Consider the following 15,227-nt stretch of genomic DNA (forward strand, 5'->3'; position numbering starts at 1 on the left):
GTGTCTGAGGGTCCTCAGAGAGCCCCAGGCCCGTTGGCCAGGCCCCGCCCCCCGGCGGCACGGGCGGGGGCAGGGGCGGCGCCGGCGGAGTGGGGCGCGGGCGCGCGGTGATCGGTGCGCGCCGCCGCCCCTCTGGCCCAGCTTGCCGGCCCTCCCGCCCTAAACCCTCGGCCTGCTCTGGTTGCCCCCACCCCTCCTTCCTCTCCTGGCCTGGCGGCCTGGTGCGCTGTGCAGCGCGACGATCGCGGCCTGGCGATCGGGGCACAGCGGTCGTGGCGTTCCAGGGTGGCGCGCGAGGCGCGGGGCGCGAGGCCAGACCTGGCACGGCGGGGTGTGGGGGGCGGGCAGCGGCGGAGACCCCAGAGGAGATCAGGGGCAGGCAGGGGGGTATTGAGGTAATGGGCAGGGCCTGGGTGCCTGGCTGTGAGGGGCGGGGCTCCAGGCGCACTTTGGCCCTGGCCGGGAGGGCTACGGGCGCCTGGGGCGGCGGGAGGGCAGCGGGGCTGGGAGGGACAGAGGGAGGAGAGGGCTGGGCTGGGCTGGGGGGCTTGGCCGACGGGGAGCAGGTGGGCGGGGACAGGGGCCCTGCTGGAAGAGGCGCAGCAGCGAGGTGGCGGGCTGCGTGCGCAAACAGGGCGGCCGCCTCCTGGGCCCGGAGAACGGTGAGGCCGTTTGGGTTGGGTGCCCCATCCCCGAGGGCACGGATCCGTGTCCAGGGCCACTGAGCTGGGCATGAGGCACTGTTGGGGAGGGGGGCGGATCTGGAGGCCCTGTCGGCCAAGGCGTTTGGGGTATCTAGCAGACCCGGGAGAAGAGTGTTGCTGGGCCAGAAGCAGTAGTTATTGGCCAAGGTGTTGGTGTCGGGCAAAGGTGGGCGAGGACAGGCACTTTCACGGATGGCATGAGTGCCAGGGGACACGGGGGCCCCAGAGTTTGAGTTTGAGTATAATTTGGGAGTTGCTGTGTCACTGGGTGGGTCGATGATTCATGAGATTTGGAAATCACAGAACCCTTTCCTGCCGATCAGTTCTGAGTGGTGGAAATCAATTGGGCTAAGATTTGGAGAAGTGGTTTGAGGCCATGTCTTTGGACACCAGGTGCTCTGGTGGCCACCAGTCCCCATGTGAGGGACTTTGGGAGCTGTGTGTCCCAGAGCGCTGTGATTCACAGGCTTTGGCCTGGGGTGGGGTTAAGGAAGGTCTTTGTGGTGGCCAGCTCCGTGCCTTCCTTCCTTTCCAGGCTGTCAGGATTCAGCTGTGTTCCTGTGGGGAGTGGGTTAAAAATTCCTTCAGCCTACAATCAGCTTTACAGTATCCACCAGGGGCAGGAGGGACATATACATGCGTGACTGCAGCAGCATTCTCTGTCGTGGAGCCCTCGCGCTTCTTCACTGTTGCCATAGTAACTGCCTATTGATGGTGTATTTATAGGGGAAGAAGCAGGCGCTAAATTTTGGGGAGGGAGGGGGAGGAGGCCTCATGGCAGGCAGCAGCAGCAGTGATGGTGGCTACAGAATTGCTAATGGAGTGGGTAATGCCATGTGAGCTGTTTTGGGGAGATCTTGGGTCCTTTGAAGCTTAAAAATGAACTAATGACTTCTGCAGGTGCCAGAATAATCTACACTTGGGTCCCTGATATGTGTGGGTGTGCATGCACCAAAGTCTATGTGTTTGGGACAAAAGGTAGCTGGCTGTATGTATGCTATTATGTAATTTTTCCATGTAAAAAAAATTAAAAACATCGCAGTTCCCTTCCGTAAGCAATGAAGCATATTTTTCTTTCTTCCCTTATTAGTGAAGCCTTTGCTCATTCTTTTCAAACACTGACACATCGGTTCCATTTTCCTTCAACCAAAAGACCTTGCTGTCAGGCTTGATAGCCCCACACCTCAAGACATGGGCTTTGGATATCCATAATGAAGGCAGTATTTTGAGATAATGTCCCATCTTTACCATTATAAACATTAAGTGACAACTGTCACAAAATGGTAGGCCCATGTTTTGGCAAATTCACATTCATATGTCAAGAGTCTTTGGTGAGATTGTTGCAAGATTCAATAGAGAAAGCTCCTTGACATGGTGATACCACAGATGAATGTTAGATTTGTTGTTTTTCCTTTCATTGTGAATTTGTCCATGCTTTCTATCCTACCTGTTTGCCAAGAGGATTAAAAGCCACAGTGTAAATGTACAATAGGATTCTGGAAACATAAATAGAAAACCACACCAACTTGTACGAGAGAAGCATATGTGCCTAACAGCTGGGGCCCCAGGGCGCATGTGTTGGACTATTAGTGTTAACACTGAACTTCCTGGCAGTCTAGGCAAAAAGGGTAGCATAATGGGTTACACAGCTCACATGTCTTGCATCCCGTTAGTCATAAAACATGAGCTTCTGCTTGGGGAGGGGAACAGTGGGGATTATTGCTCCCAGATGTGGATGGCCTGTCTAGTGCTCCAGAATATGGTGGATGAGTGCTTGGGAATGTGTGTTGCAAGGAGGGGCAGGAGAGTGGTACACTGTGCCCATGGTTTACATATTGGCCAGATAACTCCTTAGGAGAAAATGAGAGGAGGCTGTGAGATGCTAGTTCATGTTAGAGGCAACTCTTCTAGTTAGTATCTCAGGGGTGTTTGTGGGGGGGGGTGTAGGTGTGGGTGTGTTTGCATGCACATGTGTGTGTTGAGGATGGAACACAGGACCTGGCACATGCTAAGCAAGTGCTCTGTCCCTGAGCTCTATTGCAGCCCTTTGTCTCAGTTTTGATCATTTAAATCCATTTCTTGGTACTGTGCTTCAGTGGACTTTAACACAAAGAGACTGAGAGATGCCTGCTTCCAGAACAGCCCGGTTATCTTGCCTCCCTGAATGGTGACAATGAACTGAGCAGGTTATCTTGTTTTGGGATTGTAAGAATATGACTGTGTTGTAGGTGGGGGATCTGACCATGCAGAACAGGTGTCTGCGGATGGTTACTGTAGGACATTGGAGATGGTTGTTGTTGTCTTAAGTTTGGCTTTCAAGGAATGTGCTTGTCATTAAAGGCATCTGGGACACTCCATTGTGATCCGAATTATTTCTGAATTCAGGTCGTGTCTCTGTTGTGGTTCATTTGCTTAACCTTGCCCAATCTCCCCCTCCCCCTTTTCTCTGGGCTTCATTTCCTTATCTGTCTCTGAGGTCCTTTCCAGTGTGAAGGCACAAAGATTCATTGAGGGGATGAGGAAGGAAAGAGCTTTAGCTTGTAGGAGTTTTCCTTTTTAAAGCAAAAGGTCAACCCTTATGTGTTCTTGGGGGAAATAGCTGAAAGGTTTGCTTTGGGCTCTGTTGGGTCCCTGGGAAGCTCTGGAGAAGAGCCTGGGGGAGAATGAGAACAACGGGAGGTATGAGTGGAGGGCATGGAGGGTGCTGCACCTCATGATGTGCTGCTTTGATCTTTTGACCAGGTCAGTGTGGGGTGTCCCATTCCAGGGCAGGGAGGGGGTTCCCCAAAGATATGAAGGTGTGATTTCACCACAACTCTGTTTTTCTCTCTTGCCAGGCGAGTGAGCCACTGAAGCCTGAGGGAGCATCATGGCAGGTGAGTTTCTCCTGACCCAGCAGAATGGGTTTCAGCCCTGCCTAGGGACTCATGGGAGAAGAACATGTTCATTTTTCAAGTCCTTCTCAGCTTTCCTCTCCCTAGGTGGCCCTGTGGCTCTTGTCCAATTGGCTGAGCATGTGGAACATGGCTGACTTCTGGAGCATGTGTTACTTGGAGATGTGCACTTACCAGGCCTTTGTAACACACTAATGTGACAGGCCATGAGGCCTAGAGAAGGGGAAACTAAGAGGTGTCCCACCTCTGGGTGAACACCAGGAGCAAATGTTACCTCTTATTTCATCCTCCAAAACTTCAGCTTTGGAGATACATAGCTCATTTCATGCCAGTCATACAACTGTAGCTGGGTTTGTTCTTTTGGAATATATATATATGGTTACCACTTAATGGCAGTTTTTCAGGAAGGGTATGTGCCAGATCTACTAATGCTTAGATTCTCCATGTAGACCCCAAGCCTCTATTCCAGGATGTACTCTCAGGTTCATATGCATTTAGTCTCCTCAGCCTGGCTTTGTACTAGAATGTCCAAGTAAAACTACTCATGCCAGGTGACCTGATGGCACAGGCAGCCAATTCAGGCAAATGGATGCCTTCCTGGTGGAGTCCTGTGTGATTACCAGTATGAGTCCCACCAGCATCAATGTCAAAGACGTAAATGCAGATCCTGTTTATTTATTCATGGATGGCTACAGAACTCAGAACTTGCATTCTTTCTTGCTCCCATGCACTATAAACTGCCCTTTCTGTTGGTTCTCATTTTTCTCTGTACTATCAGGGGCTTGAACCCTGCCAGGACCCTTGGAGTCTAGATAGGAATAGCATGGCATTGTAGACAGTCATCCCTTTTACCCCTTTTGCAAAGAGCAACCCACCCTCTGGGTGGAGGAAGCCTGGCATGTGGTTGCTGTTTTTGCCTTGTTTCCTGCCCTAATTGTGCCTCCGTCCCCGGGCTAGCCTGGGTACCCCCATTGCAGTCCTCGGTACCACTCTCTCCTCAGTGTTTCTGGAGGCCAAGAATGCACATTCTGTCCTGAAACGATTCCCTCGTGCCAACGAGTTCCTGGAGGAGCTGCGCCAGGGCACCATTGAGCGAGAGTGCATGGAAGAGATCTGCAGCTATGAGGAAGTCAAGGAGGTGTTTGAGAACAAAGAGAAAACGGCATGTACTACCTTGGGGCTGGGTTCTGGGGGTAAAAGTAGACCCAGGAACAACAATAACAGACCTGGATACCTGGGCTGGGTCAGAAGCAAGGAACAAAAGCCACCCCAGCTTAGCATATCCACTGGGGTCAGAGAGGAACGGATCAAATGCCCTTCCAATTCCATTGCCTGGTTTGGGGAGGGCCTTCTCACATGGGAGCGTTGTCTTTTGTGCTTGGTCCATTCTACAGCCTCTTTCTGATGGATCTTCCAGGGCAGTCAGAAGAGGAATGGTGGGAAAGAGCTCCAGGTCCTGCCCAGCCTAAGCTGAGGCTTGCTGAAGGCCACTGGGGTCTATGTGGAGCATGAGCACTTGGTGAGCATCTCCTTTCATCCACCTTCCCCAATTGTGAGTAGCCCTTCTTCTTTTGCAGATGGAGTTCTGGAAGGGGTACCCCAATGCTGTCTACTCAGTCCGAGACCCCTCCCAGAGTTCGGATGCCATGTATGTGGTTGTGCCCCTGCTAGGAGTAGCGTTGCTGATTGTCATCGCCTTGTTCATCATCTGGAGGTGCCAGCTGCAGAAAGCAACTCGTCATCACCCCTCCTATGCTCAGAACCGGTACCTAGCCAGTCGCACTGGGCACAGCCTCCCCCGGGTCATGGTGTATCGTGGCACTGTGCATAGCCAGGGAGAGTCCTCTGGTCACCGTGAGGCTGGGAGCACCCAACAGGTGGTGCTGGGGTCTGGCCGAGGGGGCAGAGCCACAGTCCGGCTTGAGAGCACTCTCTACCTCCCTGAGCTCTCTCTCTCCAGGCTGTCCAGTGCCACTCCTCCTCCCTCCTACGAGGAGGTGACCGCACCCCAGGAGGGCAGCAGTGAGGAGGCCAGTGTCTCCTACAGTGACCCACCCCCAAAATATGAGGAGATAGTGGCTGCCAGCCCTGGTGCAGACAAGTAGTAGGTCACTTGTTCTGGCCTGTGTGAAAGCCTCTTTCTGAGGCCTCCTGTTTTCTTTTCAACTTTTGAAAGACTGTGCCACCACAAAACAGCCTTAGCCTCCTTGTTGCCAAATAATTCCCTAACCGTGGATTTTTAGGAAGTCAGTTGTCAGAGACAGGTGGGGAGGATGGGGGTCAGGAGCACACATGACGCAAAGCCCCCTGGGAAGAGCTACACACCTGAGAGCCCAGCTCTTCCCAAACCTCCCAAACCCCCACTGTCCTGTCCTCCCATCAGGGACTGGCTTCTCTTAATGCCAAAGGAATCAGTCCATTGTGTTGATTGTGGCTGGAGCTGTGGGGCTGGCTGGAGACCTGTGTATGGGCCCAGAGGTGAGGGAGAGAAGCCAGCCCCACAGCACCAGTCTTCCTCAACAGTTCTGTGCTTTCTGTCCTGTCTTACATTGTAAGGATGGGACAAGGATTTAGCAACAACAAGACAAATCATGTAATTACAAAAATGTAATAACAAAGATAAATAACAAACAATAGCACCCAGGCCATTCTTATGAGGCCTAGGGAAGTCAGTTGCACAGTTCTGTGATTCCACCCCCACCCTCCTGACCAGGTCTGTGTGAAGGATGCAGGGCAGGGGACTGGGTAGCAGAGCTCCTCCCTGCAGACTGACCAAGGGGCCCGCAAGAACTGTGCCACCCTTTTCTGGTGTGCTTGATCTCCCAGACCTGTATACCAGCTCTGTTAAAACCACTACCCATAGGCCTGAGCCCACTTGCAGCCCAGAAGCACTTTGTCCTGGGGAAAACTGATGCTCCTGACCCTGCCTGTAGAGTTCATGCCCTCCTAAAGGACTGGGATTCAGGCTGGGTCCCGTAGCTGAAGTCTTCTCCTGATGTGGTTGATTAAGCCACAGTACAATTAAACCCATGAGATTGGCCTCCTCAGCATGGAGCTCTCTGGCTTTGAAATTTTAGGATACTTCCCTTTTTGTGAATAGATGCATTGAACTTGAACTTCAAATTGATGATTTCTCCTTAATGATGGTGCCCACCTGAGGAGAAGATCCCAAAGTGTCTCTTTTTCAAAATTTATTTGTGTGGGAGCCCATGACCTGGGGTTGAAGGCCCATCCAGGGTTTGCTCTGCCATGGCTAGGTGCTGGTCCATTTATGGTGAGGCTTTGGACAGCAATTGGGCAAGGTGACCTGCTCTGTAACTGTGCCAGTAACCATGCAAAAGGCATTGTTGATACCATCTGTCTCCACCCCCTCACCATCCTCCTGGCTGCAGTGCCAAATCATTTTTCCTCTGTGGTGCTTTAAAAAATGTAGCAAATTTTTTGGGGCCCAAAAGAGTGCAGAGCAAGGGTCTATTGGCAACTGCAGCAATTTAAAGCCCACTGATAACAAGCTTCCTTTTCTAAACAGCTCTCCAAGGCAGACATCCCGGGACTCATTTCCTGCATACAGCCTTGACTTGGGGCCACAGATGATTTCTGGAGGCCCCATTCAGTCCTGGGGAAAGTCCCAGGACATGTTCAAAGTCAGGAGGCTGACAGCTTGGCTAATGTGATCCTGTGGGTATGTTTTCCCATCCTTCCTTCTTCCTCACAGCCTCAGGAGGTTGACTAAGCTAATGCTTGAAGCACCATGGAGCCAGTGAGGCTTGCCCTTAGCGGGATTCTTCTAGAAATATGTGAGATTTTCTGAGGGCCTTTCTGCCTCTGATGTTGAGTCTCAACCTGAGGAATCTCTAGCCGGATGACCCTTTTTGTATCCTTTGCCCTCTCCTCAGTGTTCTCTAATGCCAGAGATGCTGACCAGGTGGCATTCCCACTTGCCTACCTTCCTCTTTCCCTTCCCTGGACCACTAGCATTGCACTCCTGCCCTTCCTCATGAAGGGACTTTTGGCCTGAAAGGTCCCTTACTTTTTCAATGATGGAAACTGGGGCCAATTCCATTCAGCCATGTTGGAGGACCTGGAGAAAACCAGAAACTCTGGGGCCAGCCCCAGTTTTCCCAGGATTTTCTCAAGCAGGTACCCAAGAGTGACCTGGGAGCATGTGAAAAGAGACCTAGCCCAATGTGTCTCCCTTCCCCCTACCAGGTAGCAGAGAACCAGGCATAGACTCCACTCACCAGAGCCAGAGGGATTATGCCAAGGAATGCCCACTGCCCATGGCATTTGTTGAGCCCAGTATCTTGAGGCTGAGTGGTGGCCAACAGAGAGAGTAGGAAGCAGAAGCCTGGAGACTGGCCTGTGGAGGGCAGCAGACGTTCCTTGGGCTGAGGACAGACCACAGGGAGAGCCAGATGCAATTCTTTAAAGCCTGTGGTCTCTGGTTCAGGTGCTTCACAGAGTTTTTCCAGGTGGGGTTGTGCCAAAGCCTCTGGGATGGTTTTTGCAGCATACAGTAAAAAAAAAAAAAAAAAAAGACTGTAGAGTATGCACAGTGGGTAGAACTCCTTGCGGTGCACACTTGGCTTTTACGAATGCCCTGTACATATCTTTTCAAACTGTCTTTGTATGAATGTTGATTTGATACAATGCTAACACTTCAGTAGCCACATTTTTGTTGTTTTTGGACTTGTGTATGAGTGTGTGTGTGTATACACGTATGCACGTTGCCTTTTCTCATTGCTTATCTGAAACAATAGCCGGCATGCGGCTATATTTGTACCAGGAGGGATCCGGTCTGAAAGAAGGAATGTCCCCTCCTAGGGCTGGGCAGCCTTGACAGGGTCCTGAGTGAGGAAAATCGAGATTAACTGTTGGAGCCCCCACCCAAAGTCATCACTTTTTGTCCCCCCACAAAAGGCTTTGGAAGAAGATGAAGGCATTTCACTCTGTGGGTCCCCCACTTACACTCTTTTGGCATGGTGCCCCTGCCTTGGCTCTGTTCCGTGGGCATCAGAAGCTGAAGGAATTCTCAGTACTCCTGGATATTTTTTTGTGTGTGTGCGTGTGTGTGTGTGTAAAGATGTGTGACAATTGACTTTGGGAATGGCGGGGCTAGTTACTTAGATATTTTTCATTAAAAAAGAAAAGGCTTTAAAAAGTTCCTTGAAATATGACTGTCACTCATTTTCAACCAAAAATTTTTAACACTTTTTAAAACAAGAATTGCAATCCTGTCCCTTCCCCATTGCCCATCACCTTGGGTTTTCAAAATGAAAGCACAAGAGAAAGAGTGGGGTGCACAGGTGCCTGGCGCGTGCACATCCCCTGCACAGCTGCGTTGTGCCCTGGCTGAGGGAGACGCAGTGCTGAGCAGTTGGACCCAGGAGGCCAAGACCTCCTTTCTACTTGCCAATCCCACTGCCATTAGTGTGAAATCTTTAGGGTGCTTTGGAAAACAGGAATGTGCCTGATTTGATGGACATTGTCTTTTTTTGGTAGCCCATTGGAGGAATTCAGAATTCAGGACAGGAGGACAGGAAAGTGTCTTTTTGTTAAGTAGTTGGAGCCAGATGCTTCCCTTCTCCAAGTGCATGGAGACTCTGACCCCCAGCCAGAGTAGATTTTTGACAACCAACTTGTATCCCATGAGAAAAAAAAAAAGCACTGCCTCTAGATTGTTCTTTTGTCCAAGTGAGAGCAAGATGATGGAGAGAGGCTCTCTGACTCACCAAGGCTCTTTCTAGAACAATGTATATGCTCTGGCTCCTGTGTGTCCACTCACAGTCAAGGCTGAACTGCTTTTCAGCTTGACAAGGGATGAAGCTCCATTTCAGGGCTTCTCCGATTCAGAAACAAGCACACACTCCCCCACTGAAGTCTACTAATACTAATCAGTATAATTAGCTAATTTAAAAGTACTGTAATCAGACTGCTTGCAGCTACTGTAAAAGCCTATTAATTTGAAGCCCACTATAATTCAGAACTTAGAGAAAATCACAATTTGAGATAATTCACGATAGCTGCAATTCCTGCTACATAAAAATATTTAAAAGATACTTCCCGTCGGTCAATTTCCAGGGTCTTCTGTGTAAGAGGAATACAGTTTAAAGTGAGTCCCCTTTTCAAAGGAAAGGCTCAAGATATTAAGGATCCCTTCACCGTGCCTTCAGCTTTGGGGTTCAGCATTTCTCGTCTGTAAGGTTCCTTCTGTGCAGGGTGATCCCTTGTTCTCTCTCCATTGTGGGAAATTTCAGCCTTTCACTCCACTCTTGTATTTATCCTCTGAATAACATAGTTTGTGAACTTGACTGCAATTTTAAACACAAGTATATGTCTTTCTAAGTATTCTGTGAAGCAGATGTTATGCTTGCAGACTGGCTGCTCCCATCATTTGCCCCCAAATATTTAAACTTCGAGAGCTTTTCCTTTCACAGGCTGTGGGCGGTGAGTCTCTCTCTCTCTAGCAGGAATTTCTCTCACAAAGATATCCAAACAGCACACCCCCTCGGGCTCAGCGCTCAACAGTTGTTTCACTGTACTGCTATCTGACCGCTGAACAGTGCCTGCCCTTCTCCTGCCCCCAGCCAAGCATTAACACAGATAACCAGAATGGGACCAGTACCCTAGCTGCTTTTGCCTCCCAATCTGTCTCCTTTCACAGATGCCACTTTCCCAGGCCTCAACACACCTGCTATTTCACTCTGTAATTGTGAATTTGTGACAGTGGAAACCCTGGTATGTGCAACTGAGCTTATAGAAATGATTACTGTGAAATGGATTAATTTTGGTACCACTTTAAATTGTGCTCATATTCATGTGTTGACCTATGTCAGCTGGGAAATCTGTGTATTCAGTAATATGTCAGGATTTCATTAGATCCTGGGGGCAACGAACAAACTTGCTTCTGACCTCTATTGCTCTCGCTTTCTTGCTTTTTATGATTGTCGAGCTTCGCTGTTAACTTTTGTCTCTTTCTGTACAAGAAGATAAAGAATAAAAATAAAGAGCAAACAACATCCACTTGCATCCTGTCCTGGTCCATCTTGCATCCCTGATGACTTCCAAACTTCCATAGAGTATGGATGGCTGGCAGTCAGGTGTGGTTTTCCAAAAGATAGACTGTAGATGATGACATAGCAGAAAACAGTTTAGGAGAAAGAAGCAAAGGTGCTCCAGGTCTCATACCTTGTCCCCATGTTTTGTCCAATGATCTTCCCCATCACCCCTGGGATGAAGTTAGCAAGATCTGTCACAGATCTTGGTTGACAACTTCCTTGTCACTTTGTCATTGTTTACTAACAGAGTTGTCCCTTGCTAGAAAGATGCTGGAGGAGAGGTGGGAAGGAGTCTTCCTGTGTCCTTTGTGGATGGGACACAATACTTAGGCTTTTCCCTGGCTGGTTCCTGAGTTCTGAGGATGGCAAGGGTCAGGGACAACTCAGAGGGCAATGATATCTCAGCATCCATATGAAAGAAATCTGGTCTTGCCCCAAAGCCTGCCAGCCATTGGTGTGTAGCAAGGTGAAGCCATGGGGTTGTGCCAACCCCTCAGTAATGGAAGTTATTGGAGACACTATTTTTGGTGCTGAGGATCAAACCCAGGGTCTCATGCATGTTAATCAAGCACTCTACCACATCCCCAGCCTTCCCAGCAATGTCAGAAAGCTGCCCTTTAATGGGGCAGGCCCTGGCAGCAGTAGAACAAAGGTAATGGATTCTGGGGCCACATAGACAATGCCAGAAATGGCAGCTGGAGACCCTGGGTTTCATTCTTATCTCAGACTGGCTTAGTTGAGTGAAGCCAACCTTCTGAAGATAATGAGAAGTCAAATGAAGGCCCATCAACTGTACCCCAGCACACAGATTGGGTCAGATTGTGAATGCAGATTTTGAACCTAGGTCTCCTTTTCCAGATACCAGTGTTCTAGGTGGTGACTTAGGGTTACAGGCTAGCCCATGCGAGGAAACTAATAGATAACAAGGCTTCTGGCTTCCAAAGTCTCCCTTGGGACACCAACCAAGGCATTGGTCATCTCCTTCTTATCTACCACTATACCATGAGGCCACAGGTTCCAGAACCAAGATACTTTGATTGCTTTTATCTTGAGGGTGAAGACAAATCAGGGTCAGGATCTTAATGAAGTGATAGTAGGCAAGCGGAGACAGGGAATGAGGTGATAAGCAAAGCCTTTGCTTTAGGGGTAGGCTTAGGAAAGGTGAAGACCCTCTTCTCACCCTTTCCCTCTCTGCTCATTCTGCCTATGGCAAACCTGTCATAGCAAATGGGCTTGAGGGCAATGAACGGACAGTGGGAAGTGCCCATGATTTATGCTTATAAATGAGCATAGCCAGCATTTACAGGGAAGTTAGTGTGTACCAGACCTATACATGGATTAGCTGAGATAGTCCTTCCAAAAACACTGGGATGTGGCTTTATAATCAGCTCTATTTTATACCCTACAGAAGCAAGGCCAAAAATGTATGTCATTCAGCCAAGGGCTCAAAGGAAGGAAACATTCATCTCGTGAATTCAGGTCTACCCTAATTGTCCCACCCCAAGCTACCATATATTGCACTGTGGGGTTCATTCAGAAAAGGGTCACTTTATTTTATTATTATTAATTATTATTTTGTTGCTGGGGATGGAACCCATGGACTAGGGGCTTAACCACTGGGGAGCCACATCCCCAGCCCCCCCCCTTTTTTGAATTTTGAGACAGGGTCTTGCTAAGTTGCTGAGACTGGCCTTGAATTTGCCATCCTCCTGCTTCAACCTCCTGAGCCACTGCACCAGGCTTAGAACAGTCATGTCAGTTTGCTTTTGTGTTGACTATCCACCATTTCCCCTGACTCTCCCTTTCCAAACTGTTAACTCCATAAAGTCATGGACCACTGAATAACTTTTCTTACCACTTCTTCCCCAGAACACAATATGGTTCTTGGTTTATGGTAAGTGTTTAATTAAAAAGATATAAAAGCAGGGGTTGGGGTTGTGGCTCAGTGGTGGAGCACTTGCTAGCATGTGTGAGGTGCTGGGTTCAATCCTCAGCACCACATAACAAATAAATAAATGAAATGGAGGTATTGTGTCCAACTAAAACTAAAAAAAAAAATAAAAAGTATAAAAGCAACTGTGTTGACTGCTTATATTCTCCAATCAGGGTCCAAGCTCCATGCATTAATTTGTTAGGCTGCCATAATGAAGTACTCCAGTGTATGGCTTAAACAGGGACTTACTTCCTCACAGTTCTAGAGCCTGGAAATCCAAGATCAAGGTGTGTGCCAGGTTGGTTCCTTCCCAAGCCTTACTCCTTAGCTTATAGAAAGCTGTCTCCTCCCTGGATCTTCACATGGCCTTTCCTATGTGCCCTTTTGTTTCTCAATCTCCAGTCACACTGCATTAGGGCTCACTGTAATCAATTCAGTTTACTCTAGTTACCACTTTAACGATCATAGATTCAGCCGGGCACAGTGGCACATGAGTGTAATCCATGGCTCAGGAGGCTTAGGTAGGAGGATCGTGAGTTCAAAACCAGCTTCGGCAAAAGTGAGGCATTAAGCAACTTACTGAGACCTTGTGTCTAAATAAAATATAAAATTGGGCTAGGGATATGGTTCAGTGTCCTAGTGTCCAAGTGCCTGAGTTCAATCCCAGGTACAAAAAAAAATTATAGATCCAAACACTAGACTTCAACATATAATTTCTTGGGGGGAGCACACTTATTCAACCTAGAACACCATTTATGGCAGGGGCTGTTTTAGTGTCAAATCCCCCAAACTTTGTATATCTTATGCACTCTGCAAAACTGATAGGGGTGGACAGAATGGCTTCACTGAGATTCTGGCAAATACAGGCACCTTGCCAGTCTCAAACCAGGCTCTAGAGAAGCATTGTCCCTACCATAGCTGGAAGGACCTGAGATAATTGTCAAAGGTCCTCACAGGGTCAGTAGGGTTGGGAGAGTGGAAATAAGCTTCAGGATGGTTTCCCCAGGGTCCCTCTATGGAAGGTGCTGTGACATCCCAGTGCCTGAAAAAATAGACAAAATGTTTGTACCACTCATATTATTTTTATAGATAAAACATGTTGTTTGGGGGAATCATCACAAGACTGGCAGCTCCAATAATAGTGACTTTCAACAATTTCTCTGAAGAACTCAAACTATGATTGATTCAGTTTCACCAGAATTTGTGTGCTATAAAAATAGAGACTGGGTAACATTTCATAGCAGGGTGGTTGCACTAAATCACAGGAGCCCAAGTGGGTGGGCCAGTCAGTATTGATGCCTCAGGGTCCTGGGACTGACAGGAGATACAGGGGACTGTCAGCCTGCAGCACCACAAGTGCCCTGCATGGGCTGACTTCTCTCTACTTGGTCAATCTCATAATACACAAAATCTCCCTCCATGCTTCCCTGGCTTCTTCTGTTTCCTTACCAACATGATGGGCCTTTGGGCCTCCAGAAAGGTATGTGGTAGCATCCCAGCTACCCGGAGCACTTCTCAGAGCTGGGAGGAGGGAGGCCTGAAACGAATCATCATAATGGTGCACATTGAACTTGCTGATAGGGAAAGACCAGTGGGGTTGGTTATGGAGGCCTCTGGAGAAAGCTGACTGGAGGAAGCCATGGCCAACTCAAATGAAGGATGAGTATACCTCAGCCAGGCAAAGAGCATGGGAGACAACTAAATCAGGCAAAGGGACAGCATGTGTAAAGGCCTGAGCTCTAATGAGCCCATAATTTTGTTGAGGAAACAGGAAGCCAGAGCAGCATAAGGGGAAAGTTCTGCACAAGATGAGATTGGCCAAGTAGAGGGAAGGCAGCTTATGCGCAACCCTTTCAGCCATACTCAGAACTGCCATGTTTACACTAGTGATAATGGGAGGCCACTGACGGATCCTTTAAAGAGCTAAAGAACATAGTCAGGTCTGCTGGTTTGCCATGTGGAGAATGGGTGCAGGAATCACCCATCTACCTGTCACATAGGTCAGGTTAGTGCAATCGTCCAGATAACAAGTGGTGGCCAGAGGAGACCAAAATAGATTGGTGAGATCAATTTTGCTCCAACTTTGGTAAGCAGAAGGAACATTTGATGGTTTAAAATAAAAATCCAGATACCCCACCAGCTTGGGCCCATGGATATGGCATTATTACTAAATTCTCCAGTTGATTCCTCTGTTGGAGATCCTTGTTTTATTTTTTAACATATATATTTTTAGTGGAAGATGGACACAATACCTTTATTTTATTTATTTTTATATTTTATGTGGTGCTGAGAATTGAACCCAGTGCCTCACACATGCTAGGCAACTGCTGTACCACTGAGTCACAACCCCAGCCCCTCTTGGGGATCTTTGGATCATGACAGAAGGAACACTGAATTCTAATAGGAGACAAAACCATGTAAGGTGATTGATTAATTGCCTTGGGAAGAGATAGGGAGGAGTCCCAGATAATCCTCAGGATTGGGGATTTAGGCAGTGGGGTAGATGGTGTGGCCATTTGGTAGGAAGGATCACTCTAGAGGGGGAGCAGATTGAGGGGAGCAAAAGACCTCAGGTTTGTTTTGGGACATGTCAGGCATGTTGTGTGGAGGGTGTTTGAGGAGAGCTGAGAAGAAAAAC

The 15,227-nt window shown here is 48.6% G+C and overlaps 1 protein-coding gene across 1 annotated transcript; it reads left to right on the forward strand.

The window, feature by feature from the left end:
- The first annotated feature begins 597 nt into the window (after positions 1 to 597).
- Prrg3 (proline rich and Gla domain 3) lies at positions 598 to 5,703 on the forward strand. The gene is made up of 4 exons (XM_077107191.1): positions 598 to 662; positions 3,542 to 3,580; positions 4,600 to 4,760; positions 5,176 to 5,703. The coding sequence occupies exons 2-4, from the start codon at positions 3,574 to 3,576 to the stop codon at positions 5,701 to 5,703; spliced, it is 696 nt and encodes a 231-aa protein (XP_076963306.1). The 5' UTR covers positions 598 to 662; positions 3,542 to 3,573.
- The last annotated feature ends 9,524 nt before the right edge of the window (positions 5,704 to 15,227 follow it).

Source organism: Callospermophilus lateralis, chromosome X, assembly GCF_048772815.1.
Source record: "Callospermophilus lateralis isolate mCalLat2 chromosome X, mCalLat2.hap1, whole genome shotgun sequence".
NCBI lineage: Eukaryota > Metazoa > Chordata > Mammalia > Rodentia > Sciuridae > Callospermophilus > Callospermophilus lateralis.

Bases quoted from the DNA above. Each gene is read 5' to 3' on its own strand.
- Prrg3 (XM_077107191.1), top strand. The intron at 4,761-5,175 runs GCATGTACTACC...CTTCTTTTGCAG, and splicing joins TTGAGAACAAAGAGAAAACG to ATGGAGTTCTGGAAGGGGTA.